Genomic DNA, 24,614 nt, shown 5'->3' on the forward strand with positions numbered 1-24,614 from the left:
AGGTTGTGCTCAGGATATTTGTCCACATTTTGATTTTGTAATATTTTTCACACAGACATGAGAGGATAGATAGATTACATTAAAGAGCATGGGATATGTGCCATTTTATTGCATCAGGTAGAACACACATGCAGAGGCCTTTCCAGATTTCTAGGTATTCTGCAACCTTGGTGTTTGTTTTTCTGTATCATAGTCATGTTGACCTTTCAAGACAAATACTGGTCTGTGATACCCAAACCCCACCACCAAATTTTCAAGTGCAATCCACTCATATCTGAGGCAAATAAAAGGAATAAAAGCAAAAGGAGGTTGAAAGCTAGCTATATTTTGTAATACACATATTTTAAATATTCTGAAGCTATTTTTCACATTGCAATCCAGTTTGAAGGCTATTAGAGAAAATCAGATTCATCTATCAAGCACCCTCTTAGATAAGCTTTCTTTCTTGAATGCAACTAGGACAGTGCTAATTATGGACTGAAAAAGATAAATCCTTTGCCTACATATGAAAAATATGAATGGTTTCTGTTTGCAGGAACGCCACATGCCCTTACATGACTAAATGTGTCTATATTTATTTACTTTTAAAAATTAAAAGTGCCTGGAAAAGAATCTGATGAGAAATGATGAAAGTTACAGAAACTCATGAGGAAAAAATGTATTTGGAGACTCAAGATGGTCTTGATTTTGCTCTGAGAATTTTCCACAATAGCTTTATATCGATGTATTAGAGCCCAGGGACTGATGAGTCTACACAGCCCCTGCCTGATTGATAGGCTGCATGGGACTTCGCAGATTCAGAAACCCAGTGGGGGAAAATGAAACTATTTTGCAGGATTTGAGATAAAAACCAGCTCTTTTCTTTTCTAGGTGGTGCAGTGATGCTGCTGGTTTATGAATACACCTATTCCTGGCTTCAGGAGAACTGGTGATTGCCTAGGAGATAATGAGATCATGGATGTTTGCCCTACAACACCATGAGGAGAGACTAGCAGCTCAGCTGATATGATTATAAATTATAATTATACACATTCTAGAGGGGAGGGGGGTGGGAGGATGAGTTAAAAAAAATTATAATTATACAATTATGTACAATTATTAAGGGGAAACAGTTTATTCAAGAACAAAACCTATTTTGATACTTCAAAAATTATCTCTACACAATTTGAGACTGTAGTTTTGTCTATATCCATAAATCTGTGCAAAGAAAAATAGTTTGAAGTAATGAGGTATATAAATCGAACACAGAAAATAGCATAGAAATCAGATATATTTCATAAAAGCTATATAAATTTTGTGATCTGTATTCCTCTTACACTGCTTCGTGAAGAAAATTCATTGTATCGATAATTATTTTTTCCCACGAGGTCAAGAAATGCTTAGAGTAATAAATTAAGCCAAAATTTGAACAGTTTTTATAAGGAATTAAATTCTCCCATAAATAATACTTAAAAGGCACAAGGAAAAGTACACTAAAATGGCATTTTTAAAATGATGAATTTTATGTTAAAATTTAAATCTGGTGGTGTTCTTTGAGTAATAATACATTATCACAGCTATATTTTCCCAAAGCTACTTTATATTTTGCACTGTTGTTTAAAGCAGGTCATATTTTTAAATCCTGATACGTGAAGTTTTTTATGGCAAATAGAACACATGAAATTTCCTTCACATAATTCCCTTTGAAAACAATTTTTGTTGCTGAAATATTTTCATATTAAAACACAAATTGGAACCACTCCTTGGGCCCATTTGTGCTGTCTGTATTTGCATCCAGATATCTTTTTTTTTTTTAATAAGATTTTTTATTTATTTGCGAGAGAATGAGAGACAACCAGTCTCTCATTGGTCTCTCATTAGCATGAGAGGGAAGAGGGTCAGAGGGAGAAGCAGACTCCCTGCTGAGCAGGGAGCCCGATGCGGGACTCGATCCCGGGACTCCAGGATCATGACCTGAGCCGAAGGCAGTCGCTTAACCAACTGAGCCACCCAGGCGCCCACATCCAGCTTTGTTCAGAACTCTTAACTCTGCCATTCTTAAAAAGAATGTTTAGAGTAAAACTACATTTCCAGGTTATTAGTTTTAAGTGACAGCTTCAGGTGTGAAGTCAACTATCCGTAGTGTTAAAATATGTACTATGAAGGGGAAAATGTTTCAAAATAGAAGTACATTCTTAGCATTTCCAAGAATTCCTGTACTAACATGCACTCTAAGAAATATCTCCTTGGCACTGATATCACCAAACTTGATTTTGTATTTGCATCCTGAAATGATGCTACTTCAGTAGCTAAAGTCAACAAAAATATCTGCCCGTTCTAGATGACACCTGTTCTTAACTACTACTGAGGGCTATTTGCACCAAGAGACTAGGTCACTAAAGCATTTTGAAAAGAAAAAATAAAAGATAACATGATAATTATTACTTTTTATTAATTTAGAGCATTTGAAGTATAAAAATAAAGGCTTTTTAACATACTGTATATACATACACAGCCTTCGGTTGTACATCCTTTCCAACGTGTTTTTTAATTTATATTTCAGCCCAATATTTCATAAGAAGGTCATTAAAAGTAGAAGAAAAAAAAACCCAAGAGAAAGAAGAATGTGTCTGTTGTACAACTGCATTCTATCCTTGCAGGTAATGCTCTTGCATCCTGTGAGGGAGAGAAATGCCCACATAGAGGCCATGAAATTGAACCTTTAACCTCTCCCTGTGAATGGGATGGAAAAGGATCTCTGAAGAGTGCATTTGCCAGTTTAAAAACAACACTTTTACCCCCTAAGAAACAAAGGAAATATGTCAACATTAGCCAATAATAATAACGTTTAAAAATCAAACAATCCCAATCCCGTACCCCATCCCATTTTCCTTCTCTAATTTTTAAAAGTAGCTTTAAATCATATTTTGCTTTGAATAGCAAACTGTATTTTAGCTTTCTGTTGTCTTTCTTAAGTTACGCCATGTGAATTCACTGTTGCTAAGACAAGACCTGGGGGAAAAAGAGAAGAAAAAAAAATCTTGATATCATTAACATCAGATTTTTAAAAATACAAGAACCAGAAAAAAATTATAAATAGCATTAACAAGAGATTTCTTAATTTAGATAAAGATAATATTTCATTGTGTTTCCGTACAAATGATTGGTATTTTTTTTTAAAGACTCTTAGTAGCCATCTAAAAACTATCTGATAAGGGATAATTCTATACCTTATGTCAGCTTTTCTGGACGGCAGGAGAGTCCCTGTATGGTTATGGTTTTAAAGTCTCCACCAAAATATTGGACTGGTATCTTTGTTCCATTCAGTTTATAGTCTATTTTCTCACCAGACTGGGAACTCCAGATGTCAATAGGAGTTTTATAAGATCAAAGGAAGACTATGGCCCTGAGAGTTCATCTGCTCCTTCTGCTTATTCTTCTCCTGAAGTTATAATCCTCTGTTTGTAGCACTGAATTTTGGTTGCTTTAGAAATAAATGCAGTTCAAAGCTCTCTCTATAAGATATCTGTTGCTTGAAACAAGCAATTCCTCGAATATAACTTACGTGTCAGAAATCTGCTTACTGTTTATACGCTAGTGATCTGAAAGCCTTGCTCGTCTAGCCATCTGAGTTTTAAGTGAAGCCATGAAACCGATGTGACGGAACTGGATTGCTGTGTAGACTGTGCACAGCACATATAGGAAGAAAGCAGGATCACCTCACGAATGCATCTTTAACATCCACATCTAGTGATGTGCCCTTTTAGTTATTGCACAGAATTAATACCAAAAAAAAAAAACCCACAATATATTAATTTTCCAATAGATGAATTGTACCAATGTTTTTAAAATGTAGTTTCAAGCCTACATATTGCCAAGCAGGAAGAACTTTCTAAATAGAAGAGAAAAACTGTAGAATTTTGCCCAAGAAAAGCAGTTGTTTTAAAATACAACACATAGCACATGCTCACACACACACACGTATACCCCACAGCGCTGCTATTAACATTAAAGTGAAAACCCCATTGGTCTAGAAAGACTCATCAGCTAAACTATGTCCTGTAACTCCAGAAATGAATAAAGGGAATTAAAAAAAAATTAAATAGCATTTGTATTTCTAATACCACCACCAGTTTACCTACATGTGAAACATGCTTCTGTACAACAATGTAAACTTCACAGCAAGCCGTTTTTACATTCATTAGAGCAGAATTTTCCATTTTCTTTAAATTACAACATAATTTGGGGCTGAGATTGCTGAAGACACAGGTAAGCCAACAATAACAGTACAATTTAGTTTCACAGTGGTTTTCTTAATATAAAGTTCATTTTAAGTGTCTTTGCAAAGCATTTCACATTAAACTTAAGTTTCTAAGTGACTTCCTTTAAAGCCGCCTTGTTCAGATATTTTCCACCCTCATGTCTTTATATGCTTGGCATGTGTGTTGTTTGATTAGGATACAAAATGGGAGACTGGCTTGTTTAATCTGTTTTTGAGTCCTCTGCTGTAGAAAGAAAAGGTCCTTCATAAGGTGTTGAAGCCTTCACTGCACACACAAAATTTGGGGCAAGTCCAGGTCCAGGAGCCCGAGCAGCCCACCACCAAACAGAGACAAAGACGTTGCCAGAAAGTCACCTTTGCAAAAAGAAAGAAAAAAATAGATGGGGGTGGGAGGGAGGGGGCATGTCCCATGGAATGAAAACACAAATGCACCATCCAGAGTCCGTATTTACAAACTAATAGAAAATATAAACATTATTGTATTTGGAACCAAGTCAAAACACCAGGAGGAGCTAAACTCAGATATTGCTTGTGTCACACATTATATTTTCCAACAAAATAGGTCATCTCTTAAGAATAAACAAAGCATCACTCAAACAAGTCAATTATTGATTAGTTTCCTAATGATGAATTAAAGCTTATTTGGTCACCTTATTTGATTAGAGGGTGTAGCATAACTTTTTTTCTATATGTATTTTCCTTTATTGATTTTGCAAAATCTCAACAATTGCACGTTTCAAAAGTTCAGGTTGATTTAGAATAAATATACACATGTGGTTTTACCAAAGACTAGTGTTAAAAGTTCCTTAAGCCCTTTGAGGGGTGCAGGTTTCTTTGCTACGTTAAAACAGTGTGTGGGCAACACGAATGTCTCATTAAATCCTTAAGATTGCTTTTGTTTTCAAATCCTAAAGTCATGTCAGGTTTTCTGTAAGAGAGAAGTTATGGCAAGAAATATTTAAGTGTCATCAGCACAAAGGATGTGAGTCCGTTAAGCCAGCTCTGGGGGCGAGAGGGCGGGAGGGGTGGGATCCGAGACCAGGGAAGAGGGGGAGGGTGTGCTGAGGGGAGACGGGGTGAAGCTGCCGCGCGGACAGAATTTCCCATCAGAGTGCAGAAGCCGTGACAGAGTGACTACCTTCTCTGGCTGCCTGCATTCCCTTGAACGCCAGCGATGCGGGAATGTCACAGTTGTGGGGGGAGAGTGGGGTGCCACTGGCATGTTGCCACCCGTGTCCAGCCACATAACCGGAAGGAGCGGCGCTGTAGGTCATGTAAGGCGACACCTGGGCCGGGCTGGGGTAAGGAGCCATGCTGGACGCAGACACAAAACTGCTGACAGCGGGTAGACCATTTGGTGCCTGAGAGTAGGAAAAGAGAAGAGGTGAAGGTAATCACATTGCAGGAGTTGACATTTCACCGGTTTTCAGAAAGTGGCAGAATGTAAGTTCTGAGGAGTAGTAGCAGCAATATTCTGACTCTACTTCCTGATTTTTTTTTTTTATTTGAACCTTACATTCTACACGCATCCCCAGGCTTGCTACTTAAACATAATGCCAAAAGACAAGACATTATTCCTTCCACAGACGTTTTGAGGAGGCTACAACCAGAAAATTCACAGTATTTGCTTTGCTATTTGGAATTATAGGAAGGAAATAGAGGGTGAGGAAAGAATTAATGGTGATTAAATACTCTCAGAAGCTGTTCAGCTATCCGAATGCCTTTGTCAACCTTCCCTGTACTTTGGTTTTGTTAGGCTCTTTTGTTGAAGCATTGGTGAAGGGCCTGGTTGGTGTAGCTTTCATTTCCAGTAAAGAAGGGCACAGAGTGTAGGCTGTCACTTTAGAAACTCAAAATGAACACGACCTTTGTTAAATAAAACATGGGCCATATTTTAAAATGTCAGGTTGAAAATGCCTGTTGGACAAAGGACATGCAAAATCAGGCAGTTGTCTTGTAAGAGTTTTTACATGAAGATTGGGGGTATTTTTTCCCAGAGCTGTTTTATCAAAAAGGAAACTGTCTCTTGGAATAGAAAAGAACTGGGTATGTGTGGTTTTAAAATTGGAAAATCAGTTTGCAAAGTTTTGGGGTCCTGCGATAGGAATTTTTAAAAGCTACATGGATAAATCTCTTGAAATGAATTGAAATGTAAAATCTTAGTTTGCAAACAAAATGCAGCAGCCCTGGCAAGCGATTCTGCCCAGAAACCAGCACTCTCTTGGCATCCCATGAATTATTGTCAGTTCTGTTACTATCAACAACAAAAACACCCTGATTTCTTTTTTTTTTTTTTTAAGATTTTATTTATTTATTTGACAGAGAGAGACACAGTGAGAGAGGGAACACAAGCAGGGGGAGTGGGAGAAGGAGAAGCAGGCTCCCCGCAGAGCAGGGAGCCCTATGCGGGACTCGATCCCAGGACCCTGGGATCATGACCTGAGCCGAAGGCAGTCGCTTAACCAACTGAGCCACGCAGGCGCCCCAACACCCTGATTTCTAATCCTGATTCTGGCATGAACACTTGGCATCCTCCTCCAAGTAACTTATTTTTTTCCCCTCAATTTCTACATTATTTAGAAATAAAGAGTAAATCTTTTCCCTGATGTGATGTGAATTAACATATCAACATATTTCCTAGTGAGAGTGTAATGTAAATACTAGAATTACTAGTAGTAAAACTGATTCAATCCTTAGAAGAAAAGCAGACGTCTGTTAATTAGATACTTTTCCCAATTCAACTGCCACACAGAAATTATTTTCCAATTTAATTCATTTGGTTATTATTTTCACTTCCACATCTATGAGTATGCAATGATGGGCTCTCAAAAATGATTTTGTCAGTTTAGGGTAATACAGAGAGTAGAATAAACACATGGGTATGACTTAACACTGCTCATGGATTTCTGACGAAATAAGAATAAAAGTAGAGGGATTATCCTTATGTACTCGGTCTGTAAGAACACATACCCCCTGTTCTGGTTGTCAGAGGAAAGGGAAAGGACACTAAGGCTTTTTGAGTATGTCCTATGTCCCAGGCACCAAGAAATATCCAACATATTTTGTGGAATAATGAAGACTGATGAATTGTAACTCATTATAAACTACTGGGTTTATAATAATGATAAGATAATATGTAACGATTACAATGCAATGTTCAATTGAAAAAATGTATAGGATGATGCTCTATTTTTTTTTTAAAGATTTTATTTCTTTATTTGAGACAGAGAGAATGAGAGAGAGAGAGCACATGAGAGGGGGGAGGGTCAGAGGGAGAAGCAGGCTCCCTGCCAAGCAGGGAGCCCGATGCGGGACTCGATCCCGGGACTCCAGGATCATGACCTGAGCCGAAGGCAGTCGCTTAACCAACTGAGCCACCCAGGCGCCCAGGTGCTCTATTTTTTAACAAAGAAATCATTGCACATCACTTTAAAATATAAATGAAATCTTAGCCTCTTCTTATACGCAAGAATGTAGATTAAGGAATTTAGCCATTTACCCTGGGCCAATTGGCAAGTCAATGGTCATGTGTTAGAAGAAGTTATCACCCCTGTCTGACACGGGATCCTCTGTAGCAGATCTTTTCCTGCTTTTTCCAGGACAATTAAAAGACAGACACAATTTAATATCAAACTAGAGCTTCTTTTGAGATAACATCTTGTAAAAGATTCTCCTTCTAGAACCCCATTCTCATTGTTAGATCCTCATTCTGTTTAACTTCTAAAAAAAAAAAAAATCTTTTCTCCCTTTCTGAGGATGGCTCATCAGAGAATGGCTCAAAGGAGACACACTCTAAGGCTCTCAGAAGATAAGTAAGATAGCTATCAAATTGCAGAAGAAATCTAGCATTGCATAGAGATTATAGTTCCAATCATGTTTGTGGACGATTTTCCCAATAACCCATAAGAAATGAGTTTAAAAAGGAATTATTCTAGTCCACTTATAGAAACGTATTTGCATCTGTATTGGCCTCTTCCATTCTAGATTAATTAATATTTTATACTGTTGACACCAATGTCACCAAGAATCATAAAATAAGAATGTTTGGTTTTTTTTTAAAGATTTTATTTATTTGACAGAGAGAAACACAGCGAGAGAGGGAACACAAGCAGAGGGAGGGGGAGAGGGAGAAGCAGGCTTCCCGCCGAGCAGGGAGCCCGATGCGGGACTCGATCCCAGGACCCTGGGACCATGACCTGAGCCGAAGGCAGACGCTTAACGACTGAGCCACCCAGGTGCCCCCATAAAATAAGAATGTTAAGGTTAAAATTATTTTTGAAATAGTGAAAACCTTTGCTCAACACTTTATAAGTACATAAGGTTAAACTATTTAACATTATACATGACAGAAACAATGCTCTAGTTAGCCAAAAAAATGTGTTGATGAATTCTAATTTTCATGACAGCTGAATTTTTCCTGCCCATTCTTTTTTCTTAGCATTTCTTCTATCATCCGCAATTACCATTTCCTCTGAAACACTTGCTTCGTCATCTTCCCCTTCCTCCCCTTACACCTTTGCCCTTGGAACAATTGCTCCTTGATGTGCCCCCTTTATTTGGCTGTTCTGTTGCAATGTCTCCAGTCCCCTTATGTGGACCCACTTCTTTTGGCCCTGAAACATCCCCCCACTGAGAAACTGGGCTGGACTGAACTCTCATCTTACATAATGCTCCTGGGATTCAGGGGGAGGTAGAACCCTGGATTTAGGCCTGTGTTACCTTCAGGTGCCTTACTTATTCTGTGACTACATTTGTTTGTCGAGCATAAAATAAACACTACTAATTTTTTCCATATTTGTCCAATTGCTCATACTTAAGGCACCAAATTTGCTTTTATGTTAGTATTACTATTAGTATTAAGTTTTCAAAGTTCTCTAAAATCCACAACATATTTAGAGTCATTTTAGTGATGCAGTCCCTCTGTATTGCAGAAAGGATGAGTAAGAGGGGAAGCTTAAGGAGGTCTGATCTCATCTTGCCGAGGAGGCAAAAGCCTTTGCTTAAAAGAAAAAAAAAAAAAACCCACAGAAATCTTCAAACAGTATAAAAATAACTCTTAGCTTTCCCTCAGGTTAAATTATGACCCAGATTTGGGGCTAAAAAGTTTTGTCTTAATTTTCCTTTTTACTTTTAAAGGTCAGATTTAGAAATTTAGGAAAAGCAGCATAAGAAAGATGAGATGAAAAACATGCTTTAAAATGTACCTGCCATCTTCACTATCCATTCATTCTAATGACTCAATAAACCTATCGATTTTCCATTAATTTTGAAACATGACATCAGTAAAAGATATAAATCTCTACTGGATAAAGTAATTGTTATTTATGAAGCAATCACTGAATAGTAAAATTTTCCACCACAAAGGAAAACAACTACAGGTAGCATTGATGTTTGTTTATTCTTTCCAGTAAAAGAGTACATGACTTAAACTTCCCAAATCTGTTTAATGTTTTCAGTGAAGGGCATGTAATTAATCTGAAAAGCTAGTTAGGCTAAGTAGAGACTACCAAATGTACACCATAAATATAGTGGGAGCAAACATGCTAAATTACTCTATTTAATTGGATTGTAAATATGATTTATAAATCAACCAACATACGGAATCCCCAGAGAAGAGTAAACAAATTTTCCAAATGAAACCCCAGCAATGGGCATGTAATGGAAATCTCATTTTTGAAAATTACTTTACCTAAAGATTCCATAAATAAGACCTCAATCCATCAACCCCTTTTTTTATGTGGATCTTCCATAAAAGCCATGAGAATCCTCTCCCCGCAGAGAACTATACAAGGATCCTCCCTGAAGCAAACTCTCTTCTACATAATTTTGAGAATGAGATTTACAAATTCAAAGTAAAATATACCAAACTGCATACCCTAAAAAGAGTAAGTTACTTGCTTTGTTGAATGTTTTTAGAAAAAGACAGATTTTATCTCACTGTCATTAAAGGAAATAGTCTAGAAAAAAACACATAAAATACAATGTCCAGTTAAGGCTTGAATGAAAGCATGAGTTTTCATTTTACTTGTTCTAAAATGTTAGAAATATAGATTTGTCACTTTTTAAAAATATGTTTTTAAATTAGTACATTGAGAAGCTGTATTAGCCGAGAGCTAGACTACAAACAGTTTGAGGACAGGAGTTTGCCTTAATCATTTCAACATCCTCATAAAACTGGACACGTCATAGGTGTTTCATAATCATTTGTATACCTAAGTTAGTGCAGCCTTTTGAAAGCAGAAGATGCGATACTCTTGCTTTAAAAAAAAAACAAAACAACATCAGGAAAACTAGACACTCTTTATCACAGAACTGGTGTTACACTTTAAGTAAGCAACATGAGTAAAGCTGTTGAAAAAAGTAAATAAAAAGTTCTAACGTAGCCCTTCACTATTTGATTTATGCTTGTTCTATTTATTCACCACCCCGCCCCCCGAAAATGGAAATGCATTAATATCCAAACACTTCTGACCACAAGAAGAAAAAAAAAACTGGTATGACAACTGTCTGGAAATTACAAGTTATAGACCAGTAGTCTTCACATTCAGGGCATTGTCTACTCAACATTTTCTCTCTTGAAGAAAATGCAGATAGCACTGCCAAGTCCTATACCCACAATCTTTCATCCGCTCATCAGTTCTACCTGGTCCTCCCCTTATGATAAAATGAGTTTACTTTGGCTTTATCATAAAGTAGATTTAGCCACAAATTGAGATGTGCTTCACCTAGAATTTAGCCTCCATATCATTAGCAAGAAAGTTTCAGATTGGAGAATAAACAAGATTTTGTAATCTTTTTTGTTTGACTGTTGTTCTACCCTTCCCAGTTCATTATGCAAAGACCTAGTGAAACAAATCTCAGAAAGTGAAATGACGGTTGTACAGTATGGTTTCAACATTCATCCAAAAAGATCTTATTTATACTGAGTTATCACACTGCAGATCTAAATGTCTTTAGGTAATGGAAAGCTGCTATTTAAATTTTTTTCCTAAGTTTTATGTTTCCAAAATATTGAAATTAAGGTAGCCTTGAAAAAATTTCAAATTACTTTTTTTTGTATTTTATATGACACATTTTACTACTACATAATCATTAATCTTGTTTTAAGACACAAATAGTTAAAAGCAACCCAGGTCAAGGAATGTTTTTCATAATAGATAACATCATGAATTTCAAGTCTCTCTATTGGCATTTGCCAACAGTTGGATTCTCTATAAAATTATAAATTATTTAAGACAAAAATTAACTTTATTTCATATGATGAAAAATCCAGTACAACTTCATTTATATTTTCATGAAAACAGTATGTCTGCAAGGACAACCAGTGTTTAAAATAATGCACTAGAAAATTATATTCATGATTCTGAAATACTATCTTTATTTCAAATACAATACACAAATGAATGTTCCGTAAGAATTCCAGATTAATTTGCCTCCGAATCCAACCATTTTCACAACTCGTTTAACTCTAAAACTAAACTTTTTCTTAAGTTCAAGTTTGTATAGACTATTCCCCATCTCTGCATTTCAATCTGTAGCTAACATTATATTAAACTTGCTGTCTGAGTTAACATACACTACCCAAAATTGGAGATACTCAAAGCTTGTAAATCTAACATTCAGATTATTTCAGTTAGAGTACCAGATATGCAATATATTTTTTCTGAGAAAGTATGCCCAATTGTAGAAAATGTTTCAAGAACTATACAACTATTTATAGAATTTTTAAATTAAATGAAGCATTAATTCACTAAGTACGATGTAAAAGGGTAGATATATTCCAATCCCCCCCCTTTTCTTTGCCATGCAATTGCATTCAGTAGAGATTTTGTTTTCAACAGAAGAGAACCAGCATCAAGAACAAGAGAACAGGGCGCCTGGGTGGCTCAGTTGGTTAAGCGACTGCCTTCGGCTCAGGTCATGATCCTGGAGTCCCTGGATCAAGTCCTGCATCGGGCTCCCTGCTCGGCAGGGAGTCTGCTTCTCCCTCTGACCCTCACCCCTCTCATGTGCTCTCTCTCATTCTCTCTCAAATAAATAAATAAAATCTTTAAAAAAAAAAAAAAAGAACAAGAGAACATGGTTGCCATTCAGAATTAGATGAGATTAAGGATTTCTGGCCCAATATTAAATGCAGATGAAAAAAGCCAAACAAATAAATATTCTTGTTCTTCTATCCCAAAGGGTAGATAATAAGTACTTCTGAATGGTAATATAAAATATTGACTTCAATGTAATATTAATCAGTAAGACAAGTTTGAATATTCTGTATTAGTATTTTAAAAAACAAAAGATAGGTGTGTATACAGCTGAAATGTCCATAAGGTTCTAATTACTAGCGATCAGGCATCTTTCTTTTTCTTTTCTTTTTTTTTTGCAGTTTAAACTGAAAATAGAAACTCTAGATTACGGTAATCACGTACCTACAATCAGTTGTCAATTCAGTCCCTTTCGTAATTTTACAGGTGTCTTCTGGGAAAAGATTATGCTCTAATTCCTAGGATTCTGAATTCTCAATTTCCTCCTCTATATACTAAATTGAAACTGGGAACAGATAATATTGCACTATTTAATAAAAATTATAAGTGCCCTGAAAGTATTATGTGCATAATTTTTGAGAATTTGTCAAAAGCTTTCAAATTTTGTTCATAATACAAATAGAGGAGAAATGTTTCTTAAGTTTACATTTTTGTTGTAAAAGTGTACTTATGCTGATAACATTTTGAAAAATAACTTTTAAAAATAAAGCTGCCCTTTGAATATTGGTAAGAGAAATGCACATATATATACACACAACACACCTTACCATTGCTTTTTTATTTATGAGCAAGTATTAGTATAGAATTTTACACTCAAGGAAATCAATGTCTAAATTCCACAACTGTTCACAAAATGACACAGCCTCAATTTCTGTGCCTACTCAGCACACCTTCATCATTAAGCACAATTTTGATAATTATAATAGAGTAACCACTGATTTAATTGTGCTTAGAAACTTTTCAAGTTTTGAAATTTTACATCATCTGAATTATATTACTACATGGCAATGCAGAAGATTAGCATACTGCAATTAAGAAGTTTCCAAATTTGGGGTGCCTGGATGGCTCAGTTGGTCTGCCTTCAGCTCAGGTCCTGATCTGAGGGTCCTGGGATTGAGCCCCTTGTCAGGGCTCCCTGCTCAGCAGGGAGTCTGCTTCTCCCTCTGCCCCTCCCCCTGCTTGTGCTGTTTCTCTTTCTCTCTCTCAAATAAATAAATAAAATCTTTAAAAAAAAAGAAGTTTCCAAATTTAAGATATAAATATCTTTTTCTTCTGGAAAAAAAATTAACTTGTTCTCTTATGTATTTAGAACAATACTTATTTGGCCACTTGTGTCTTTCATTTGCTTGCTTTTATAAATCTCATAATTTAGTGATATAATATTTAGTATTTAAATGTAATTAATTTTAATGTTCAGAATATACAGAGTAGATTATTTGAATCAGTCTTCTATTTTTATTTTAAACCTGTCTGTGTGGTTTTGATATGTGTGTATAAATTAACCATTTCTAAATGAGTATAAACACTAGATCTATAATTCAAGGGAGAAAAAAATGAAATAACCAAGGATTTTTGAATTATGACACTGCTTTATATATAAACTGGGTTTATCAACTACATGTGAGAATTAAAAACTATTTTTCAACTCTTTACTTCCTGATGTTATTATAACAAATGATGACCCAATAAAAACTACTGAGCACCTATTAAATGCTTGCTACTATGCTAGGTGCTTTAAAAACACTCCTTCTAACGTTTGTAACAAAATGCCTTGGCACTTTTTGGCTATGAGCTCTCTGAACAAAGTCTATTCTCACCAAAAGAAAAAAAAATTGCTTGTTTTTAAAAGTCAATCTCCAACCGCCATTTATAACCACAGGTACTATTAAATGGAAGCTTACTATGTGCCATACGGCTGCATTATCTCACTGAATCTTCACAACATCTCCTGAGGTTGGGACTATTATTTCCCCCTTTTAAAGATGAAGAAATGGAGGTGCTAAAAGGTTAAATAACTTGCTTTAGTGACAATGGTACCAGAAGATCGGAGTTCCTAACCAATGCTATACTGCCTCTTCTTTATGAATGAAGGGCTTTTTATAAAAGAAAATGGCAAGTTTTCATATAATTTCTCCTTGGTATTCTTTACAGTAGAAACATACTCAGGAAAGGGACTCTTTCTTCGCTGCTATTTTCTGGGATATTTGTCATGGGAGAGCTACTAATATGTATCTGACTCTGTTTTAGCAAAATAAGGGAGAGAAAAGGAAATGGAAATGGGGTTTGTTCGAGAAAACAAGGATTAGGATTTTTTCCCAAGTGAACAAAAGTAACAAGTAAAACGCTGATTTTGACAGATAAGAAAACACTAAGAGTTCTATGACTTCACAATAATAAAACGAAAATTGGGTATTTTGAGGCTTTGGAATTAGAATTTGGTATTAAGAAATTTGCAAATCTACCCAGATCTGCTCTAAGAAACCTTAGGCTGCCTTAAGATCTGTGTTTGTTTGCTTGCTTTTCAGAGCTTTGAGCTCCGGACTCCGTCCTGGTGATGAATTTAGACTCAAAACTCTAGGGCTTTTGTGGTGGTGGTTGCTTAGTTTTTCTCAGGGGGAAAAAAAAAACACGAGTGTTTTAATTTTTCTTTTGCAGAGTCGGGGGAGGAACAGAGGGAAGGAAAAATTAAGCGGTCCACAGCCGGCCCGTATAATTTGAGGGTTTTCTCACAAACCTCCTTTGGGAGATTACACCGTGACCTTCAATCGGGAAATGGTAATATTAAGTTTATCTGGTTGCCCTCTCTCCACTATCGCAGGGCGAGCCTCGTTTGTTTGCTTTCGGGGAGCCGCGGCCCGAGCAATGTCCGAGCGTGCGGACCCCGCAGCCCACAGACCCGCAGGCGTGCGCTCGGCGGGCGTCGCCCTGAGAACCCAGCGGGGTCGCCCGGCCCTGCGGACGCGCCTCGCGTGGGTCACCAGCCCCTGTGCGAGCAGCGCCGTGGGCTTCGGGCGCGGCCTGCCGGCGCTTGCAGAGGCCACGCAGGCCTGGAGGCGCTTCCACCGCCCCAGCCCCCGGGCTCCTGGGCTCCTGGCGGGGGGTCGAGGCCTCAACTCCGCCGCGGACGGTCCGGGCCTCGGTCCCGCCTCCGCCGACCGGGATGGGACGCCCGGCAGTGACGGGTGCTCGGCCTGGGCTTCCCCGAGGTCGAGGCTCCGAAAGGAACCGGGCCCCCCGTCGCCCAGACCCCGCCGCCAAGCGGCCCACCCGGCGGGGCCCTCGCCTCCTCACCTGGCCGTACTTGGCTTCCTGCTCCAGGGCTCCCTTCTCCAGCCCGTTCACCGCGTGCGGGGCGGCGGCCGGGAAGCTGTTCCGGCCCAGGCTGCTCCACTCCTCCACCTTGGGGCTGTGGTAGGGGGAGCTGTCGCTCACGCCTGGGGAGGAGGAGAAGGCGTCAAGCTGGAGATCCAACCCGCGCGCCCCCTCCTGAGACGCGGCGCGAAGCCGCGACCCGCGAGCTCCAGGGCTCCGACCCCTGCCCTCGACCTCCCGGGGGCGCCGGGCCCAGGCGCGGCCTCGCCGGCTTCCAGGCCCAGGGCCCGGCGAAGTTTACTCTCCTCAGAGTAGGCCTCTCCCAGCTCCTTCACCCACGCCTGCGGGAAGATTTTCTTTTCCCCCCCCTTTTTCAACAGCCTTTGATTTCCTCCGCCCCTCCTCATTCCCCCGGGAAATCGAATGCAAGGAACCTGAGAGTTTTCCTAAATCGAGGAATGAAACACGTGAAGCTGGATGCGCTGTTCGTCCCAGTCCTAACCCAGGGTCGACTCGGGATTGACGAAAACGGGGACTGGTGCGGACTGAAAAGGGAGAGAGGAGCGCCCTTGGCCTAACCGTCCTTGGCCTGGGCCGGTGCTCAGAGACATCCAGAAAAGTGCTCACCGTGCTGTGGGGATCTAGTACTTACGTCAATAGAGGAGACAAAAGACCTGCAAAGTCCTTTGCAAACAAGTAACTACAAGATGCCCACAATGCACATGCAAAAGGTACATGCATAGTTTGTCTTGTGTGTGCATAATTTATATGTGACGACCTTTGATGCTCTGTGTCTACACATTAAGTATGTGAGGTTATGTGCATATAACTTAAAAAGTAAATACTACAATTACCACTGTAAATGCCACCAGCGTCAGTGGTAAGGTTATAAGAGAGAGGGTTGTTTTTTTTTAATGAAATAAAAAGTTAAGGAAATGAAGGCAGAATTAAGTGTTTTTAAAAAGGGAGTAACGCTGTCATTTATCCTTTATGTTTTTAATAGAGATACAAAGAAAATTATATGCTGTAAACTGATTACCACAATACCTAGAAGTGTGCCTATTGAATCACTGCCATCTTTAAATGACTTAGTGCAGTTTTAAAGAAAAGGTATTTGAAGACTATGAGCAATGTGTTTTTGTCTTTGGAACCTATAGGTGGAGGACTGAAGTTTTGACAAAGCCACTACAACCTGATTTTAAATACTTCCATCTGACACGGTGCTTTGATTTGTAGAAATGATCATTTGTAGAATTGATCACTTATAGAGATAATCATTTTATAGTCACAGATTTGTCAGAAAACAGGTTGTTTAAAGCTGGCATCCAGAATCAACAACATCTAGAATAAAAAATTGCTCCTCTGCATATAATCCATTACTTTTCCAACTGATACTTGGTCTGATTGTAGAATCCCCAGGGAAGATCAACTCTGTCAGTCTTTTTTCCCTATTCCCCCCCTCCAAAGAATTAGATTGTGTTCCAATTTGCACCAGGAAACTGTGTTTTGGCAAAGAACTGCCAGTCTCTCTTTGCCTTCCCAGACAAAAGGCAATCGGTGGGCACAAGCCTGAAGTTATCTTAAGAAATTGAGATCCCCCTGTGAGCCCCCATTTCTGCTGATCTCACACTTTCCCATGAACAGGGGCTTCCTTTAAATGTCAGTGAGGTCAGTTTATCCTATAAATCAAGGGCAAACTCTCTCCAACTAAAGCTCCAACCAGCTCCGAATAAGACAAAACTGAGCTCCTGGAAGAATCTTGTAAATTCACAGGCAGCAAACAAGAAGATGAGAAATCAGGGCTCTGCTTTAATTACTTAAAAAGATAATTGTGCCAATGTGGTGGCAACAGAAAAAGGCAGGAAACAATTAAAGGAACTATTCCCCCCCTTTTCCCTACTTAATTTTTCCCCTGCACTTTTTAAACTTTCGGCTAAGAAATTAAAACGGTGGGCTCTGTTCTCTGTATTCTTTAAATTCTGTGTCTAAGACATTTTGACTTTATCCCCCTACCGAGAAAGAAGTTAATGCCAGTTTCTTTGCTGTTGTTGTTGTTTTGTTTAATTATGAAGTAAAGGAAAACAAAGTCTGGTCTGTGGAAGCCCAACTGTGCAGAAGGGCTCAGGGAATGGTTCTTACCAAGCAGAAAAGACACTTGGTACCAGCAAGGTCAAGGGTGAGAAAGGAAAGGAACAGTGGGGGTGGCACCGCCGAAAATGCAGGTACTAGATGTCCACTTGCATCCCCAGGGACTTGGGGGCCCTCAAGGGAATCCACAGGCTTGGGGAAACCAGGAAAGAAGAGAGGACGTGATGAAATCACCCTGCATTTTGTTCCCATCACAGCAGTGGTTGGTGCCACTTCCTAAGATACATATAGTGAAGTCTGTTAAGGTAAAGGCCAGAGGTGGGGGCGATAGGAAAAAGAGAGAGAGAGAGAAATAAAGCAGAAAATTAGTCCCAGAAAGAGCAATGCAGTAACATGCAAGTTACTAGTAGTAACTTCGGGACCTCCGTTTCCGAGGAAAATGAAGTGAAGCATAAGAATGAAACCAATTAGGTGACATTTGAACTTCCTGCCTGAGCAAATTTGGCCTGATTGCCAGAATCCAAGAATACTGCAATTTCCACAGGGTGCCCAACTCCTCGCGGCCGCATCTGATCCCCAAACAAGCTGCCCGCAGCGGTGTCTGCAGCCAGCAGCCCCACGCCCGCTCAGGCCTCCCGGGCTGCGCCCCAAGTCCGACCCGGGCCGCGCTCTCCAAGTGAGCGAGCCGGTCTAAGGCTGCAGCGGCGCGAGAGGCGGGGGAGGGTGGAAAATGCGAACCATGTGTTGGGGATGGGGGGATGTTATGGGTCTGGTAGTTTGAGATGAGGCAGGAGACTGTGTGTGGTAAGGAAACGGAGGGCATGAATTTCAAGTTAATGAGATCAGAACACCCCCTGGGAGGACTCCTTAGTTTCCAAAGGAAAAAGCCTCAGGTGGTGGGATAGACCCGGGCCCGGAGGCCGCAGATACAGAGACACCAGCGAGGGTGCAGAGGGAGGCTCTGCACATCCACACCATCCGGCCCCTGAGCCCTTACCTTGGTCGGTGATAGAGCGAATACCCAGGATGTCGGTGACGGAATGGGAGGAGGGCCAGGTACGGGGCATGGCCACCGACCCGGGGATGGCAGGCACCCCGGGCGGCGTGGGTACCTTAGCTGCGGCCGCCGTGATGGGGCTGGGGTACGAGTAGATGTGGTTATAGGGCAGCGCCGGCTGTGGTGCCGGCTGGTGCTGCTTGTATGAGTCGTAATGGCCCTGTTGAGCCAAGTTGCCGATCTTGTTGCGCAGGATGCGGCTGATGGAGCTCACCGAGGGCACGTTGTACTTGTCACACACGCCGTCCGCCAGCAGGCGGTCCCGGATTTCCCAGGCAAAGATGCCAGGGTCCCTTTGCTTGTAGGTCCGGATGTGCTTCACCACGGTGGGGGTGGTAACTCGGGGCTTGCTGCCCCCAATGGCTCCTGGCAAGATCGAGCCAGTCTCGTTGTAGCGCGCCAGAATCTTGCTGACGCAGCCGTGCGAGACCCGTAGCTGGCGGCTGATGTCACACGGTCTGATGCCCAGCTGGGCCAGTTCCACGATACGAAGCCGGATGGCGTTGGGCAGCGGCCTCCCGTTCACGAATACTCCTCCCAGCTGGTTCACCTCCCCAAAGGCTGGCTCTGCAAAACGAACACACGGCGCGCGGGGACGCGCACCCGCAGTTTGGGACAGCCGTTTACCACTCGGCCTCCGCCGACGTCAGAAGGCAGGGCAGATGCACCCACCCGGGACTCGGGACCTGGGCTTTTCCCAAACCCTACTGCCCCCGAGCCTTGCCCAATGGCCCCAAACCACTAAGGTCGAGTCGGACTCCCTCCCCCCATTCCAGTGGTGTCTGCGGCCACTACAAGCAAATAAAGTGGTGAGACGCGGGGCCGCTCCAAGTGTTCAAAAGCCTCCGAAGCAGGCGGGGAAATCGGTCTTGACGCCTGCAACCAGCTCCTTCTTGGCTTCTCGGCGCTAAAGTCTCTGGGCTGCTACCCCTTGAGCCCCAGCGCCCCGCCTGGGGCCTGGAGCAATTAGACAAGGTCTAGGAGAAACTACAGTTGGTTTGGATTTTTTTTTCCTGTTCTGAGTGCGTGAGTTTGTGTGAAACAAAACTTGGTCCGCACTGAGGCTACGGAGCTTGCTGATGCCACCGCTCTCTTCCTTTAATATCAGAAAATGGCATCAACAGCAACCCAGTAGCCAGCGTTCATACTGAACTGCTGTGTGCCCTGACCCTTAGCGTGTTTCTAACAACTTGTAGGAACGCGAGCAAAGTCAATAAGAAGAGTGTGAGCGCTCAGTGGTGCGCGCCCTCGCGCTCCCTCCCTTCCTCCCTCGCCCTCTGGTTCCCTCCCTCCCTTCCCGGCTCTGACAGCGTCCCCCGCCGCCACTCACCCATTGCTCCGAGCTATACACCAACGGGGCCCCAGTTCCGAGCTCCCAAAAAGAAACTTTTCGCACAGCCTCAGTGGCCCGTCTTGCCGCTGCCCCGGGCAGCCGGTGCCTCCGCTTCTTCCCAGGAGGAGGCGGCGAGAGTGCAGAAGGAAGGAGTAAAAGGAAGTCTGTGCCCCGTTGAAAGAGGCTAGAGTTCTGCATTTCAATCTAAGCAGCAACGTGGGCTGGCCTGAGCTGGGTCGGGCGGCTCCGTCTATCACTCACTGGGGACACGCCCTCAAAGAGGAGGGCCCGAGGTCAAGCTGCGTGGTGATTGGTGCGGGCCGCTGAGCGACAGTGCAGTCCGGGAAAGTCCTTCCGCTGTCTCTTTCAAGCTTGCTCTGCACCTGGGTGACTAAATACAATGAAAATGGGTGTTTGACACCTTCCTAGGGGCAGCGCAAACAGACAACAAAATCAAGCTGATAAAAATGCTGAATAAGCAAATGAAATCATTTGGTCGGAATATGAGAGACTCTAAGGGGGAAGGAGTTGAGGAGACTTGGGGGGAGGGGAAAACAGACGCCTCAGAATTTAAGTTAAAACTCTAGGTGGGAGGTGGGGGCCACCGTCGGGTGGGGGAGGGGGGTGCTTCTTAGAATAGCCTGTCATGCAGGCCTCCAGGGGCTGTCTGGAGAAGGACGCTATTACCGGGGGATGATACCTCCTCACTCCAGCCTATGCCAGGTGGCGAGAGCTCAGGTGTGAGACGGTAGGCCGATCGGAGAGACCAGGAGGTTAAGGGGAGGCCGAGCCAGAGGTGGAGGCCACTGTGACCGCCAGGTGGAGACCCCTCTCCTGCTCCCGGGACTAGCCTCCCCCCTCCCCCCAACGCAGTTTCTGGTAGGTTCATCCAGGAGCGCGGGGCCAAACCTTAGCCACACAGACTCCAGGATGTGGCCGCGCGCGATATGCGGAGAACTTAAGCACACGCGGCTAAAGCTAGCTCACAGCCAACGTCGACGATTGCCTGTGCTTGAGGCACTCTCCCTGGAGGCCAGCGCGCCACTGCGCTCAGCCGGGTTGCTGGTCTGCTGGTACTTGATGCCAAGGTTTGCCGTCTTCCCTTCACCAGCGAACCGCAGCAAAAGGGGTTTGTTTAATGAAAGAGACTTGGTCCCAAGAAAGTTGAACACCGAGCCTGCACATTTATGTAATTCCCCCGTCTTCTGTTTAGCTACCAGAGGCCCTGAGAGTCAACCTACTTCTGAATTTTCACTTTCGATCACTAAAGTGATCACTAAGTCTAAAGTGTACAGTACTCTTTTTGGCAGCCAAAGTTAATCACATTTTGAGTATGGGTTATGGAGAACGCTCATCACGATTAAAAACAAGATGGGGAACATCTTTAATGAACTTGGGTGTGTGGACTGCTTCAGGTCGAGGATATTGATACTGCTACTTCTTGTGCACACAGGATTCCTGTTGATCCTCCCACAGTCCTGAGGGATGTGTGTGTGGCTCTGGTCTACGACATACAGGGAAGCTGACTGGGCCCAGATTCGGGGCCAGTAAGTGACAAGAAGCCAGAAAAACGAATGATCATCTGTGCTTTTTGAAACGAAGAGCCACCTCCAGATCCCCATTCTTCTGTGGTTGGGGCCGCAGTCTGATTTCAAGTTTATAGGTAAGAAGAATGAAAAGATAAAGATGCATTCAAACACCCTTAATTCTTTTAGAAGTCTCACAGCTAGAAATACTTGAACTTGTCTTTTTATTTGTTTGTTCCAATTGTTTAAAATCTCGCAGTTTGACTTGATAGCGATTTCACCCGGGTCTGACCCCAAATACCTATTGTTTGGCACCGCCTGGTATTTTACCACGCAGAGGTCCTTGGAGAATCCAAGATTTTTAATACAGCAATTCTTTCCTGGGGATTGGGTGCAAATTAATTGAGACTGAGATATTAGAGAGGTGCCTACGACTGAGGTTTCTGTGAAAGATTGAACATTCTGGGCTTCTCGATCAAGAAGCTCCCTGACCCCTCCCCCCACAGACACTCACAGCTACCTCTCGCGCGGACTCGACTCAGCTCGTGAGCTCAGTTAGCTCCTCGCGGAATTTGCTGGGCTGCAGTGTCCGTTAAGGGCGGTTCCACCTTCTGGCTGGCAAGACCCGGTGCCCGGATGTGGGTCTATGCGCTCTATGAGGGTTTTAGTGGTTCTACAGCACCAAGCCGGAGTGATCCAAAGACTCGCCCATTGTTTAGAGCTCCGGCTAGGTGGACCTGAACACAAATCCCTCTCGTTTGCCTCTAAACTCCTTCAGCTGCCCGACTTGTCCCGTGCTCTCAAACAGGTCTGCTACTCTCTCTCCATTTCCACCTGTTGGACTTGGCCGCGGCCGCGCATTATCTTTGTGGCGCACCCCTTCCCCCAGTTCCTTGGAGCCCCGCAGGCGGTCATCACGCCCGCGGGTTGCGGGTGTTCGGTGCTCTCAGCTCAGCGCATTCCCAGCAGCCCACGAAGAATCATCGGTGCTTGGGGACACTAAGAACCCGCGGCAAACTGAGGCCCGAGCTTGGGCGGCAAAAACAGTCGAAGCTTCAGGGGCCAGATCGAGGCGAGGGATCCTAGAGGAAGGTGCTGATGCTGAACCCTCCCGGGGCCGCACACTGAGTGCTATGGTCAGGTAGCAGGCAAATCGAAGAGCCCGAGCGAGGGATAAGTGACCTGAAAAGGGGAAAGAGGACTCGAGGGCTAGAGGCGGGCAGGCGGGAGGGAGAGAGAGAGAGAGAAACCTAAAGGGCTGGTAAGCCTCGACGGTGGGCCTAGGGATGCAGGACTTCGAGAAAGAGCCAAGGGGCAGCTGGGGTTAGCGCTCCCTGGTTACTGCCCGCTGCGGACCCGGAAGATTACAAAGAGATCGGAAAAAATGTCTGCTAAAGGAATTTCTTCTAAAAGACCAAACCAAAACACAACCAGTAAGGCCTGCAGCTGACACAGGCCGGGGAGAAGCCAAAAGCCCTTCCCAGGGTGCTGTCGAGGCCTCCTCCAAGAGGCTACCCGTTCTCTGGGTAAATATTTACTCAGTGGGAGACTGGAAGCTAGCGGGGGAGGGTGGGAAGGAGAGGGCTACACGGGGTGGAGAGAAACCCTACGCTCGACACCGACGGGGACAGACGTGTCCACGGCCCAGAGGGGAGCCAGGGCCGGGGACTGCAGGGTCAGCTCGGCCCGAGCACGCGGCTGGGGGAACTTTAGCTCGCAGCGCACCCCTTGGGCTGGACTCCTGCCCTGCCACTGCGGGCCCAGGCCAGATGCTGTAAAGTCTTCATAAATCTGTCAGCGGTCGCAGTGCCGCGGACGGTAACCTGTGGCGCCCCCCTCTCGGCACTAGCGGGATCTGAGGAGAGACAACCAGAAGGAACAGGAATCTAGCTCTTTCCGAGGCCGCCCTCGCGCAGCCCGGCAGACGGCGCCCGGCCAGGGACCGCCAAGGTGAGACCCCGGCGCTACAGGCTGTTGAGGGAGGGGAACTCTTCCCCAGCTCTGCAACCCTGACCGACGCCCTGGGCTGCTACCCGGGGTCTACAGGTCAGCTACGACTGCGGCTGGGGGCGAGAATGAGAGAGGGCGTGCGTGTGCGCGTGAGAAGGGTCCTGTTGCTCCCGGTTGCATTTATGGAGAGCAGAGTTGGCAGAGAAGAACATTAAGGGGCAGATTCTAACAACTTGCCCTCCTCCTGGGGACAGGACCCCGGGCAGGCACAGGCGACGGTGCCCGCTTCTCGCCCTGCCCAGGGAGCTCCAGGGAAGGAGAGGAGGCAGGGTCTGAGCTCCGGGACGGGTTTTCGGAGCACAGTGACTTCTTCCAGCCTTGTGAGGAGGGAATGAGATAGAAACAAGATCTCGAGTCCGGTTCTCCCAAGGGAGCTGTTTCAGGGTAAATGAAAGATTGAGCGCGGCGTAGAGAAAAAGAGGCCGGACTTCAGTCCTCGCCACACTGCGCTGCTAACGCCGGGGCCACGCGTTCCAACCCGGATCTGCCCACCGCTCGGTCCCGGCCCCTCGGGGTCAGCGGCCGCTCCTCCGCCTACTCAACCTCCCAGCGCCCGCTGCGGCACGTGGCAGCCGGAAGCGCACCCTGTGGCCAAGGCGAGCGAGGTCCACCCGGAGCTGCGGGCCAGGCGGGACCTGCGCGTGGAGCCGCGGGCGGAGTCGGGAGCGGCGGCTAGAGGGAAAAGCGTTGGGGCGAGGGAGAGAAAGACCGCCAGGGCCCTCAGCCCCAGCCAGGCCCCCTGGGTTGGGGTGTGGGGGTGCCCACACACTGACCTGCAGGCCTGGACTTAGCCCGGCTGCGGACGCCGCGGGACGAACCAGCCCAAGTGGAGGCGGGGGATGGGGGAGGCGGCCTCCAGAAGGAGCCCAGAAGATTCTCCGAGAATCGCCAAAGCCTCCCTTTCGCCTCTCCGCCTTCCTGCCGACGATGCTTAGGATTCAAGACCCTTTCCCCACAGGGCCGTAGCAAGCAGGGTCCCGCCAGAGCG

The 24,614-nt window shown here is 43.8% G+C and overlaps 2 protein-coding genes across 2 annotated transcripts in view; one reads left to right on the forward strand and one right to left on the reverse strand.

Moving 5' to 3' along the window:
* SLC25A21 (solute carrier family 25 member 21) overlaps window positions 1–4,645 on the forward strand; it is a 483,415-nt gene extending 478,770 nt beyond the window's left edge. The window contains exon 10 of the mRNA XM_034992345.1: window positions 871–4,645. Coding sequence (XP_034848236.1) covers window positions 871–932 — 62 coding nt within the window. The 3' untranslated portion in view covers window positions 933–4,645. The remainder of the gene's footprint in view (window positions 1–870) is intronic.
* A 647-nt stretch (window positions 4,646–5,292) lies between these two features.
* PAX9 (paired box 9) lies at window positions 5,293–19,371 on the reverse strand (the record flags this gene model as incomplete). Its single annotated transcript, XM_034992309.1, is given in 4 exon segments — window positions 5,293–5,622; window positions 15,592–15,734; window positions 18,698–19,341; window positions 19,343–19,371. Coding segments are annotated over 4 exon segments (1,071 nt in total), but the record flags the coding sequence as incomplete, so codon positions are not given.
* Window positions 19,372–24,614: the final 5,243 nt, after the last annotated feature.

Source organism: Mirounga leonina, unplaced genomic scaffold (assembly GCF_011800145.1).
Source record: "Mirounga leonina isolate KUSES-001 unplaced genomic scaffold, KU_Mleo_1.0 Mir_82, whole genome shotgun sequence".
NCBI classification, from domain to species: Eukaryota; Metazoa; Chordata; class Mammalia; order Carnivora; family Phocidae; genus Mirounga; species Mirounga leonina.